Source organism: Quercus lobata, chromosome 8, assembly GCF_001633185.2.
Source record: "Quercus lobata isolate SW786 chromosome 8, ValleyOak3.0 Primary Assembly, whole genome shotgun sequence".
NCBI lineage: Eukaryota > Viridiplantae > Streptophyta > Magnoliopsida > Fagales > Fagaceae > Quercus > Quercus lobata.
Window position 1 is genome coordinate 12,087,180 of NC_044911.1, and position 14,424 is coordinate 12,101,603.

Below are 14,424 nucleotides of genomic sequence, written 5' to 3' on the forward strand. Positions count from 1 at the left end.
CAGTTCAGGTTTAGGATTTTGTGTGAGCCTTTTCAGCTTAAAAAATTTAAAAAAAAAAAAAAAAAAAAAAAAAAAAAAAAAAAACAACGTTGAAGCCTTTCAAGCTTTAGGATTTTTTTTTTTTTTTCAACTTTCTTATAATTGTTTTTAACATTTATTTTTTAATATTTACACTTCTCCAACCTTTCTCTCTCCCTTACCATTTCATCTCTCCACTACTTCTTCAATCTTTCTCCCTCCCTTTCCTTTTCATCTCCTCACTACCCTCTACATTAATATCATTCTTCCTTTTTCCCTTCATCTTCCTTTATTTTTGTCTCTTCTTATTCATATCCTCTTACTATAAATTTTTCACTATCTCTTCTATTCTATGCATAGTTTTCCCTCACAGAAAAAAAAGGTTCCCTCTCTCTCTCTCTCTCTCTCTCTCTCTCTAAATTTTGTGGTGATTTTTTTATTTTTCTTGCATCTCTACTTTAAGTTGATAAGTTTTTATATTCTTTAAAACTCTATTTTTGGTTAATGAGATTTAGTTTAGTTTTTTAAATTGTGATTTAGTTTAGTTTTTTAAATTGTTGTTGTTATTTTTTATATTTTTTATTCTCTTTGATTGTTAAATGTTATCTTATTGCGTTCTAAAGAATTAAATATAGCATATAAAAATATAATATTATTCTATTACATAGCATGATTTGGATAATTTGGTATTTATTCTGTTACATAGCATGATTTTTTATAGTGGTCAATTTAGATGTTAAACTATGAGACTTTACTAATTTTTGTTTATTTTCTAATCATTTGTGGTGGATAAAGTACTCTTAATAGTTGTATTAAAAGTACTCTATAATGCCATTTATTTAAAGAAAAGCAAATGTTAGCCAAACGAAAATAATCGGATAGGTGACAAATTTTAACTTTTGCAAATTTATTTTTATTATTATTATTATTTTACAACAATGCATGTATAGAAATTTAATTCTTAGATTTTGCTAATAATTGTTTATTTGATAATATGTTTTGGGTGGCCGAAATTATAATTTCTACAAAGAAAATAACCTTAATAGATTGTCAAAAACAAAATTTTATCCTAATATTGGTTCAATTAATCATTGTTAAGTTTTTTTTTTTTTTTTTTTTAGTTTACATTTTTTTGGTGTTTTGGATTGTTCCTATATTACATTTATGATTGTTCCTATAATAAATGAAAATATAATTATGAAATACATTACTCATTATTAGATTAGTTTAAATTGTAAAAAAAAATTTAATAAAACCACCATAAAAATAATTATCACGCGCAACGCGCGGGTTTGCGGCTAGTATAAAAAATTAAAGTTAAGGTTTAATGTTTTACTATTATTTAATTTAATTTTTTAGTTAAAATGATTAGTTATAAAATTATTTATTTATTTATATTTTATAATTATTAATTAATTATTTATGATATTATCAGTTTGACTATCGGTTCGACCATAAAACCGAGAACCACTCTCTATTCTGGTTCTTTGATCGTACCGGCATTTAAAACCATGGAATTAATCAAAAATAGATGTATATCAAATTAAATCAATCTATAACATTATACGGTTAACAAAAATACACAATTAAGTAAGACAATAAGCAAGAAACTTGTATATATATATATATATATATATTTGATGATCAAAATGAGAAACATGTATCATTTAAAATATATATATATATATTTATATATATCAGAAACATGTTATGACATGTTACCTTTCCTAGTCCATTATTACTTGACTAACAACTGAAAGTTCCTTTAGTTAAAGCCCCTTTTTCAGTTTGGCTCAAGCATTTGGTAGAACACTTTGAGGATGATGGGGTTGGCCTCTCAAAATTTCAACACCCCAAGAAAAATGATTTAGAAAGTAAATTCAACATAACAATCATCCACATCACAACAAACAGTAACAAAATGTGTAAAAAAAAAAAAAAAACATCAAGCAAAAGAATAGAGCACAAAAGAAACTAGGATTTAGAGATACATCAATTGAATCATGCAGCTTCTGTTAGTATTTCTATACTGTGAGGAGAGGAAGCCAGTAAGGAAGGAAGATAGAGGCTGGTGTGAACTAAATGTGAAACGTAGAATCGAAGGTGGGGAAGGGGAAGGAACTAAATTTGAAATGGTGAAACAAAATGTGGGGAGACAGGAATTTGAAACCGTGCAACAAAAGAAAAGGAAAAACAGAAAGTTGAAACCGTGAAAACAAAGGGTTTCACAAAGGGTTTCGGTTGAAAAGGTTTTGAATTTGGGCTTTTATGGTGGAATTAAAGTTATAAGAAGTGAGATTTATGGTGGAGATAGAGCTGAGAATTATTTTATATTTATTAGTATTTTAAAATTGATAAAAACAATTTTAAAATTGTAGGACAAATTCAAAAAAGAAGATGGAAATGACATGGCTGCTAACGTGGCTCAACGTGAGTGTAGCAACATTAAATGCTACGCTTTAGCTTTTAGTATTATATATAAATATAAATTTTGGTATCCTTCAATATCTCAACTAATAGTGCCATGAAATTACCTAATTTTAGATTTTATTTATAAGAGCATTTATATATCCTTCGGAAGGTGTAATACATTTCTAAAAGGCTAATGGTATTTAAAATACTGCCACTACTAATGAAACTAAATCATGTCAAAGTTGTGTTATCCCTATCACACAATATACATGTGAACTTTGAATGGTTTGAAACTGGATTAAAGTAATAGACTTGTTTTAATCATTTGTTGCTCTAATTTGGGAGAAAGTAACTCTTGTTAAATACATATCAAGTCAGTAGTCTTGTAACAAGCCATGAGTAAATACCATGTGATGGTAAAAAGATGTGACAAGAGATACTTTCTCCTACTTTAGAGGCATAGAATCTAATTAATTGGTTTTATGAGATCTCAAACAACTATGTCCAAACAAGACAAGGAGACATTAGCAATTGTTAATGACCCAAAAGTGGAACTTATAATAATTTTGTCACGTTCAGGTAAATCCCTAAAGCAACGATTTTTAGAAATAAATTTTAGTCATGAAATATGAAACGGAGCCACTGTGTGTGGCATGTAACCACATGACATTGAAGTTTCAGGTAAGGTTCTGCTAAAAAAATGTCAGGTTTTGATGGACAGTTTTGGTCTGAGGAAGTTCATGCATTACTAAAGCCTGAGTTTTTCTGGCACCGACCTCCATAGGTAAAGCAACATGCATTTTGCAAGCAGTTAATCTTATATTGAACTGATCAAAAATCCGTTCTTTCAATACTGTACAAGTGCCTGTATTTTGCAAGCAGTTATCAAGAAAATATATTGGATAATTAAGATTTACAGGAAAAATAATCTGGTGTATTCTGTTGTCTGTGTAAAAGTATAAAAGAACACCACAATTTGTTTGAACTCAGTACTACTTAAAATATAGCTCAAGGAGCTTCTTCAAAGTATCAAATACACTTGTAAATGGATTAAATTCAACAGAGCCCTTCAATTCTAGGTCAGGAAATTGGTTTGTTAGAGCCTGTTGCATTCTAGGCATGGACATCATTGCAGCTAACTGACCATTTGACATTACTTCACAGTCTTGTGGAGTATCCTTGATTTTACTTGGATCATACCCAAAGTTTTCCAAATAAGTTTTGTACTTCTCAATGAATTCAGGTCCAGGGTCAGGTGTCCTTGAGTAGATCTGAAAAATATTGATACCAAAGAATATACTTTAAATAAGGAGATTTTCAATATTGGATACCAACAACATTTATTAACATATTGGTCATAAATATTATGAGATCACACTCTAAAATCAATGAGTATACTTTATTGAAATTTGGATGATCAAAAAGAAAGACAAATTACCTATGGACAGTTCTGAAACAAATTACTGATTACATCCATTAGAACACATCAAGTTGACATGTTTGCTACTCAATTCTATTCTAAAGTTATCATAGTCTAGTAATAGCAATGGCAATAGTTGAAATTGCTCAACATTCTCATCAGAGTTTTCCCTCTATAAATTTACATCAACTACTCTTATAACCTTCGTAACTAGAAAAAAGATTCGACTGACTATGAACGAAGTGACAACAATGCGATACTTGACAAATAAACATGACTAACAAGTTCTTGACATTGTCTTGTCCTAATATATAATTACCTGAATAAAGCCTCTGTCTTTTGCTCCTGAAACAAGAGCAAAGTTGTCATAATCAGTAGCAATCACATCATAAGGCTCCTTGGGGATAAATGGTAGTGTTGGAAAACGAAGATAACATTTCTCTTTTATCATCTCCTGCTTTTCTAGTTCAGTTTCATTTTTCTCCAAATCATCCTCTGGAAGGCATTGAACATTTCCCCTGATGCCAGTAATATACCCATTGGGGCCCCCATGAACACAAAAGGTATCAACTTGGATAAAGGGTGACTCCATATCAAATGTATATACACCCTGTAATTTGATAAATAAATATATTTAGCACCTGAACTTTGTAGGCATAAAGTATTGACTGAAAGACCAGTGTAGTATTTCTATTTTATTTTTTTATTTTTTTTAGTTTTATAAATAGGACAAAGAGAGATCCCTATATATTTTAGAGACCAAAATATAGATACACATTTTGGATTCCAATATAACTCTTTTATTGCATCATCCACAACATGAATCCCTGAGCTGCACTGGACGAACAAGTGGTTGCCACTTGAACTAGCTACAGCCCAACATTTCTTTTGTCAACCAGGAAGTTGGAGATTGTTTTACACGTCTTTTATGCTTTCATACAATAATAAATTTAGATATGAAGGGCCAATTTAAAATGCACTAAAGTGGGGAAGAAAATAGGCTTGCAAACCACTATCTCGATAGATAGATGTCTTCAATGCAAGTCACTATCATATATATCCTTAGCATACCTGAGTGCAGTGACAGTCTTCTTGACCTTGTCCAGCAAATCCACGTTTGAGTGAAGCAACCTCAAACCATCTTCCAGAATATCTAATGGGGTCGAAATCCTTGGCTGTCATACCTCTCATCATCATTAGCCTCCCACTTCTTTCATCAGACCCCTCAACAAGTGGGAGAGTTAATATACCATCTGGTGCACTAGCAAGCTGGCAGATATTGGGGTGATAAGATAGATCTGCCGCAATAACCTGCCCACGAAAAATAGGCTGATATAGAATCAGATCATGTTCATCATATGGAGATATCTGCCTAGTTTATTGCAATAATCTTGTATCTCTAGCTCTTGCAACTTCGCTAGCCCATCTAATTTGGTATGAGATTCCCTATCATTATAGAATCAACCCAACTAGAACATCTTCAAATTTTAAGGTTTATATGAAAACAGTACAGAAAAATACCAATAAAATCAGCACTTAAACCAAACTTGAAGCCAGGCTATCTCTTTTTAACAAGCTTCTGAGTATATTTGGAAGGGAAGGGAGAAAAACTATTGTTACCATAAGTAAATTTTGGCCTATAATCTTTGTAATATGGAGCCCATGACAGTAGTTTGGTCCCTCTCTCTATGCCTCTCTTCTGTGCATAGCAACTTATTACATACCAAGTAGTGAAGGAAATACAGGACTTAAGTTAGGAACTCTGCATCAAAATTCCAATCATTCAATGCTAGCTCATACAGTATCTTGTTTACTAACCTGGTTTGTCTGAGATAGAAATATTAGTGAAGCAGCAAGCCCAGATAGTACATGTTTGGTCACAAGCTTACTTGATAAAGTTGGCTCAGGAGAGAACTTGAACATTGTTTTTCCTCCCATTGCCCTGTTTGGGCAGCAAAATATTGTCGTTTCTGTAAATTTTATGGAAAAGAAATAGAGTATATATATCCTAATTGTTCATGAATCAGAAAGTGGAGAGACAATACATGTAATTATGTACTTGGAACTACATAAAGATGGGGAAACATCATGGTTGGCCTGTTGGAGTTCTTCAGTGTCACATGGGAATTACAAGTAAAAGTATGGAGTACACCCAAAATTTATGTGAAAACTTCACACCTTTAAGTGCCACATAGATGGTGCACTCCAGATATCAATCACATTTGACTTGTCACCATTGATTGTGTCTTAGTCCTACCCGGATATCAAAATCTAGTCCACCAAATTCTAAACTACCTTCAACCTATTCCACTTACATAAAAATCAGAAGATTCACCAGCCATCATTAATTGTTTCCACACCAAAATTCCTAAAAATTGAGACTGGGAAAAAGAAAAAACAAAACAGCATTGAAACATAGTCCATACGTATTGATCATCAATACCCAAAACATTTTCCCACATTTACTAAAACGGATTCACAAAAAAAGATGTCTACCCATTTCACATTGCACCATTCCTAACCATAAAGAGTGTAGAGTTTACAACCTTCAACCTATGTATCTTCATTGTAATCAAATTTGACTTATTTTCACAAATTCTCTCTGTTTCTCTAATTTCCTCATATCCAATTTCACAATCTCTTCTCTCTTACATGAACAAAGCACATAAAAATAAAAACAACCCAGAAAAGAAAAGTATAAAATTAACAAAGAAATCAGGAAGAAGATAAGTTTAGAGCATGAAAGTTGCAATTTTTTAAAGCCAAAACTGTTGGATGATTACCTCGGAATGGGAGAAGAAGAGGAACAACATTGGAGGAGTAGTGGTGATGACTGAAGAAGAACTTGTACCATTTCTTTTATTGTTTTTCTTTTTTAAAGCTTCAGAGTCTTCAACATCTACTGTCACAAACTCATTTTTTCCTCAGTTTCTCAGCCTCTCCGTGTGTGTGTGTGTTGTTGTGGTGCTTGTTTTGTCGGTTCATATGACTCATATCTTTGTGGGGTCACATGTCTAGCTGTACAGTGATCTTACATTATATCCACATCCACTATTAACTACCGTTCATGTGACATTACATTCACTTGCATGGCTTCGTGAAGGTATCCCTAGTCCTAAAAGAATCTCCCGTGTCTTATCAAAAAAAAAAAAAAGAATCTCCCGTGTCTGTGACAGATTGGAAATACTTTAAATATTAGTTGGTATTGGTAGTAATTTAGGGGGTGTTTGGTAGATGTGTTTAAAAACATGTGTTTTATTGTTTGAAAATATGTGTGAAAATACATTTGGGTGAAAAAATATATAGAAATGCGTGTAATGTTGTTTAAAACTGAAAATGTGTGTTTGAATGGGTGTACCAAACACCCCCCTTAATACCCAAAGATCTTCTACCCAAAATTTAGGAAAATTGGCTTCATGGACTATGGGACTTGGATCACAGTCCTATTGGCCACTAATTCAACTACTTCTTAATCTTAAACTCCATGATTTTTTGTGAGTACTGCTAAGGATGCTATGTCATTCATCTATGTGTAATTTCATAGCAAATAATTTTTGGTGTATAAAGTATAAAATGAATTTACGTATTGGTGTTAAATTCTATCTTCTTAAACTCAATCTACTTGCTATAAATAGGTTTGTGTGTGATGCATCATTTGTTACAATTTGATGATATGTTTGACTATAAGGGGTGGACATTCACCTTCATTAGGGTGGCAAAAATGAACCAAAACCCATTAACCCATCCATGATCTGCCTATATTCTAAGTAAATCTTAACCACCAAATTAAGGAAAAATTGGTTAAATAGGTAAAGATTTATTGGGTGCCCATGGGTATTAATGGGTAAATTAGTTGGATACCCATCTTCTTTTTTCACCTATGCTAATATTAGTTTAAAAAAAAATTAAATAACTAAATAAATAAAACTCATGAAATCCAACATATACAGATCTAAACATAGGAGATTGACAATTTTTTTAAAAAAAAAATTTATAACAAGAGATTGATAATTTTGAACCAGAATGAGAGAATTTTGTTGATCTAAATTTGTATATTTACATATTTACAACCAAATCAAAATAGTCCCTTAGTGATTTTACAATTAAATCATACTCAGAGAGATTTGGGTGGAACTTGGTGGCACTTCCCTCAATGCGGCCTTGAAGGCGGAGCTTGGTGGCACTATCTTCAATCCTTCATCAGATCAATAAAATCTCCCTCTCCTCCTTCAACCACTTCACCTTCAACTCCAATGACTTGTACATAAAATCGAAAATAACAACAAAACTCTCATACTTTCGATGCCTAGATCTTCAATGGAAATGAAAAAAGAAAATTATCCAATTACTAAAATTACATAATTGGCCTAGGAGGAGGAGCCTAATGTACTCATGAGTTTAATGGTGGTGGTTAACGTGGTCAATGGAAAAAGCTTTGGACATTAGAAATCAAAAGTGTATAAAAAACTTGAGAAAAATACAAATACTAAAAGAGAGTGGCTCAACAAAGGAGAAAGTGGAAATGAAGCTGAAAAGTGAAAAATTGAAAGTGTATCGAGAATTAATCTAACAGGGCCTTGTTTGGTTCCGGAAAAAGTGTGGGATAAATCTATATTTCCAATACTTTCTTTATGATTGTATCTCATTGGTTTCGTAAAATTACTGAGGTATCCCAATTTTAGGTTTACAAATTATTACCACTAAAATCTGAATCTATGAGATTAAATGGGTTGGGTAAGGTTTATATACTATATATTTAAATTGGTAACAGATAGATAAATGGGAAATTTTGTAATTATATACTTAACTTATTTATGATCTAATTCGAAACTCATCCAATCTAGCCAACCCAACCAATTGCCACCTCTGATAGACAAACACGAGTCTCCAAATTAAAACTTTATTAGAACTAGTCGCTAATCCGTGTGATGCATGAGGAAGCTATCGAATGTAATATTCAAAAGATAATGTCATGCACTTGAAAAGTTGTCAAATTAAACAATGTTAAGGATACAATCTTTTTCACACTTTGCTAAGGTAAAAAGTTGTGATCAGAGAAATATCAAATTCATGTAAAGCTACCACTAACATTGCTTCTCTTATGCACCAATCACAAGTTCAAAAGTTTTATATCTTGAAACTTATTGATTAATTTATGTCTACTGCAGCAACTATGCTCAAAAGGAAAACAGATAAACGACAATTCATCATCATGTTCTCCAAAACAAAAATCACATATAAAACTTGTCGCTTAGCATAACATGCAAACTATAGTATCATAACAGGTCCAAAGTGATCTTTTGCCCCATAGAATTTAATCCGTGTGATGCATGAGGAAGCTATCGAATGTAATATTCAAAAGATAATGTCATGCACTTGAAAAGTTGTCAAATTAAACAATGTTAAGGATACAATCTTTTTCACACTTTGCTAAGGTAAAAAGTTGTGATCGGAGAAATATCAAATTCATGTAAAGCTACCACTAACATTGCTTCTCTTATGCACCAATCACAAGTTCAGAAGTTTTATATCTTGAAACTTATTGATTAATTTATGTCTACTGCAGCAACTATGCTCAAAAGGAAAACAGATAAACGACAATTCATCATCATGTTCTCCAAAACAAAAATCACATATAAAACTTGTCGCTTAGCATAACATGCAAACTGTAGTATCATAACAGGTCCAAAGTGATCTTTTGCCCCATAGAATTTAGTCCACACCAGCACTTTCCAAGACCCATATGCCTTAAATGACCCCCCTCACATTCTTCTCATATTCCTCCTCTCATTCTCACTCTCCCTTTCTCTTAGGACATATTTATTATAGTTCACAATAATGAAATTGATTCTATCATCAGTGATGGCTTCCATTGCTTCAATGTTTGCACTGCCCATGATCTTTATGTCTTAGCAATCATCATTAGCCTTAGCATTCTTCAAAGTTCTCTAAATAGATATCATTCAATATTGTTTTTCAAGCCCAATTAGAAATTGTGCAGAGATTTATCATTCAAGGTTATCTCAACAACTACAGCTTATAACATTCCTTTTGATATATATTGATGTTATAAATTAATCTGATTCATCCCCCACCCCTACCATATAAATGACGCAGCCTAAACTTTATCAATATACTAGCTAGCTATTCAGTCTCAACACCTCTCCATACCCAATACCTACTACTTTCCCTCACCATGCCTAATTCTATCCCCATTTAATATCTCAAAACATGTGTGATTTCCCTTAATCCGAGACCTACAAATTTTAGATTGCAATTGTAGCAACCTCAGCCTATAACTCCAATTAAACCTTATCCTTGTTTATTACCCTAACACATAGCATTAAATCCATCTATTTTCTTCTCCACATCCAAACCTATATTGGTTATTGACCCAAAACACCTGCTGCAAAATTTGTCTAAAAATTCTAAAACTTAAGAGTAAAATCACTATAACAACATATAAAATTAAGTAAAGAACCATTCCTGACAGACGTATTTGGCTTACCCTCTTTTGAATAATTAAGACATTAGAGGATTTGACAAAGTCTACAAATTAGACTTACATATATTTACTGTGCAGCATCTTTGAATTGTAGAGGAAAATTATAATATTAAACTTAAATTTGGCTTACATGACAGTTAGCTAGCAACATCCTAAATTTAACTAATAAGTCAAGTAACCACTGGACATCATTGAAACAATATCAATTCTAAACCAATCTACCAATCAATTAAATAGCCACATAAATTTAATTAAGGAAAAATCCATATACAAAACACAACCACAACAGAATCATAACCATAAGCAATAATTTAAGAATACCAAAACAAATACTAACTATATAAGTTGTTCAAAAACCAACAACCACATTTAAATTGTGAGCAAAAAAATAAACAATGAATCAAAGTGCACTTACAAAGCATTAAGCAACCTTTCAAATTCCATAGTGGAGGAATTTATGAAAATCAAATAGTGGAAGAAAGATTCGTCAAAAATAAATCAAGAACCTACAACAATAGTTGAAGCAAAGGAGACCTAGAGGGAAAATTTGGAAAATAACACCAATTCTCAAACAATTTCGTTAGTTAGCAATGTTTCCAAACTATTTAGGAAACTAACATCTCGAGTCTAACGAAATCGATTTTGCTCTTAGAACTCGACCCTAAAAGACTCGATTTCTTTGAGAACTCGAGCCTAAGAAAGATGATTTCTGCGTTCTGTGAATCCTTCTTCTTCCTTCATTTTTCTGCGTTCTGCGAGTTCTTCTTCTTCCTTCATTTTTCTTTCTTTATGGACCAAATCAAAGATTCAGAAAAATGTATAAAACCCAATGTCCGGGTTCAGAGAGTAGAGGCTGTTGTTTGGGTTCAGTCCAAATCGTGGGGTTGCTCGCCTGGGTTCAGTCCAAACTGTGGGTTACTTCGCCTGGAGCTTAACCATCGCTGCCTCTCCAACCTTCACCGTCACTCCTAGGTTCGATTTGGGTTCGTGGAACTTCTTCGTGGTTTTTCGATTTGGGTTTTCTGATTTGTTGTTCGTGATTTGGTTTTTCTGATCATGTATTTCTGATTTGTTGTTCGTGATTTGGTTTTTCTAATTTGTTCTTTTTGGTTTTCTGGTTTGAAATCTCTTTATGGAACTTGAGTCTTTAAAACATGAGTTCTAGTCATTGAAATCCAGTCCCTAGAACTCAAATTACTACACCAAAATCGAGTCCAATGAGCTCGAGATGTTAGTTTACTAAATAGTTTGGAAACGGTGCTAATTAATGAAATTGTTTGATTCTGTATGGGTTGAATCCCATTATGGGGGGTTCTTCTTCAAGAACAGAAACCCCAGTCTTCTCCTCCTCCATGCAAAGAACTCCTCTGTATGGTAGCAACTTTTATCATTGCCAGAAAGCACTCAAGTGGACAGAAACATAAATCCCCACACTATATTTAATAAACCCCACACAAACAACATCTCCTTACTTGTTCAACACTTAAAAAAAATAATAATAATAAAAAATTAAAAATTAAAAAAGGACAAAGATTGCATCTTTATCTATCGGTACCATTCACTCCTCTATATGGTAGCAAATGTTATCATTGCCCTTAGCTTTTATCAAGTTCAGCTTTTATCATTTCCAACAACTTCTACCAGAAGACATTATGATGCTTTGTCAAGCCCATGATTCTACTGTGTTGTCGGCAAAATAATTGCTTGTAAAATATGTTGAATTGTAGTTTGAGTTCCGGGTGCTATAAATAGAAGACCAGTGTATGAAGGAGGGATATAAAGCCTTAGAGTTTCAGAACTCCTCCTTTCCTTCCTCCTTATGTAAAATTCCCTTGTCATATGTAACAACCCTTTTTGATCTAATAATATCAGTGAGTTTGTTGTATATAGTATCTTGTTCTATTCCACACCTTCCAGTAATATTGTATGTATTGGTAGCTCTCTACATTCTCAACCAACTTACATAATAATCTTCTTACACCCCCTTTGAATCTCTATGTCTTTCTCTATATTTTGTGTATTTCTGTATGTTGAATCTCTGTGTCTTTCTCTATATTTTGTGTGGAAAACAACTCTTTCAGTTGAAAACTATTATGGCTACTACATCTTCTGCAATGAGTGATACCTCCAAATTCCCTTTTGACCCTTCCTTTCGTAAATCTACAGGAAATAGACTAGAATATTTATATGAAACCTCCCATGTCCTAGAAGATAGTAAAATCCCTATTATTGATTTCCCTATTGTAAATCCCTACACTATTTTTAATAAACCCCAATCCTCTTTCAAAAAAGCCATAAAAAAATATATTGGTCCTTCTCATCCTTCTACTGTAAAAGAATATGTTCAAGCCTCTAAGTTTGACCAGTTCAATATTCCAGCTAATGATGGTGAAAACTTCATTACTCTTTCCCTTCCCAGGGAATTTGTTAGCTCATGGCAAAAGCAAGGGTATACTCATCTCCACTTTGGTGCTGTAAGGTTGGCACTAACTTTCCATGGAAGAAAGGGACTCCCTACAGTCTCTAGAATGTCACTTCTTGACTCCAGATTTTTGTAGTATCAACATGCAGTTATTGGTACTGTCTAGACAACTCTGAATGTTGGAACTATTTTTGTCATACTATTCCCAAATTTCAATATGCCTTTAAAAGATTCCCATCTTTGTGATGCTCTTAAAGTTCAAGGTCAAATTATTGGAGCTTCTCAAGTACAAGACATTTATGCAGCTACACTCCATTATCAACTTGCTTATAAGCTCCAAAATCATGCCTTTGACGTAGCAGTCCCAGAAATTGCTCAAACTGATGATGCATTGCTTATTCAAGTTGTCCGGGATTAACTCTGATGTGTACATTTGTCCCTAGACAGCTTACAAAGGACCAGATGACTTCCCTCTTCCCAGAATCATGGATCACGAAGTACGAGTCACTTCATCAAGCAGTTCAGCTGATCCAGTCCAATAATCCTTTCTTTATCAGAAAAGAAAATGGAGAAGTAGAGACAAGATTCCTTAAGGCTCCACCAAAAAAGAATGATATAACAGTCTTTCCAACCCAGATGGCAATGTTGCAGCCCATACCATATGTTGCTGAAAAAGGACTTGTAATTAAAGTATTCTGTGAAGATGGAAAACCTTGTTATGAAGGAAAATCATCCTTTGGCCATATATGGTGGGATATTGTGAATGTGATGAATGCAAAGAAGAATCAATTGATGATGATGATCAACCGAGAAGAAGAAAGAAAAAATCTCTCCAGAAAAGCTTGAAAGAAAGATTTGAAGTTGGTGATCCTGAAGTAGATCTCTTGGGAGAACCTTCTGGAAAATTTGACTATTATGTCTTTTATCCCAGAACCAAAAAAGAGAAACCCTAGTCTTCTCCTCCTCCACGCAAAGAACCCAAGCCTAAACAAGATCCTGACCATGAGCCCAAACCTCCATTGATTCCATATTACCAAAATATCCTCCCTCAATTACATAAATATCATCCTCCTCCTTTCCCACAAACCCTATATGAAATTGAGGGAGGATATTTTGGTAATATGGAACCAATGGACGTTTGGGCTTATGGTTAGGATCTTGTTTAGGCTAGGGTTCTTTGCATGGAGGAGGAGAAGACTGGGGTTTCTATTTTGTGGTTCTGGGATAAAAGACATAATATTCAAATTTTCTAAAAGGTTCTCCCAAGAGATCTACTTTAGGATCACCAGCTTCATATCTTTCTTTCAAGCTTTTCTAGAGAGATTTTTTCTTTCTTCTTCTCAGTTGATCATCATCATCAATTGATTATTCTTTGCATTCATCACAATCACAAATATCCCACCATATATGGCCAGAGGATGATTTTCCTTCATAACAAGGTTTTCCATCTTCACAGAATGCTTTAATTACAAGACCTTTTTCAACAACATATGGTACGAGCTACAACATTGTCATCTAGGTTGGAAAGACTGTTATATCCTTCTTTTCTAGTGGAGTCTTCAGGAATCTTGTCTCTACTTCTCCATTTTCTTTTCTGATAAAGAAAGGATTATTAGACTGGATCAGTTGAACTTCTTGATGAAGTGA

General features: G+C 33.1%; 1 protein-coding gene across 2 annotated transcripts; it reads right to left on the bottom strand.

Moving 5' to 3' along the window:
* Positions 1-3,312: 3,312 nt before the first annotated feature.
* Positions 3,313-6,874, bottom strand: LOC115958413 (chloroplastic lipocalin-like). 2 transcript variants are annotated; one of them, XM_031076831.1, is made up of 5 exons: positions 6,634-6,874; positions 5,669-5,792; positions 4,922-5,179; positions 4,170-4,460; positions 3,313-3,701 (listed from the first exon to the last, which is right to left on the bottom strand). In XM_031076831.1, the coding sequence occupies exons 1-5, from the start codon at positions 6,702-6,704 to the stop codon at positions 3,423-3,425; spliced, it is 1,023 nt and encodes a 340-aa protein (XP_030932691.1). In that variant the 5' UTR covers positions 6,705-6,874; the 3' UTR covers positions 3,313-3,422. The 2 variants fall into 2 exon arrangements, with proteins under 2 accessions (XP_030932691.1, XP_030932692.1); XM_031076832.1 differs by having other exon boundaries at positions 4,922-5,161; positions 6,634-6,870.
* Between the last annotated feature and the right edge of the window lie 7,550 nt (positions 6,875-14,424).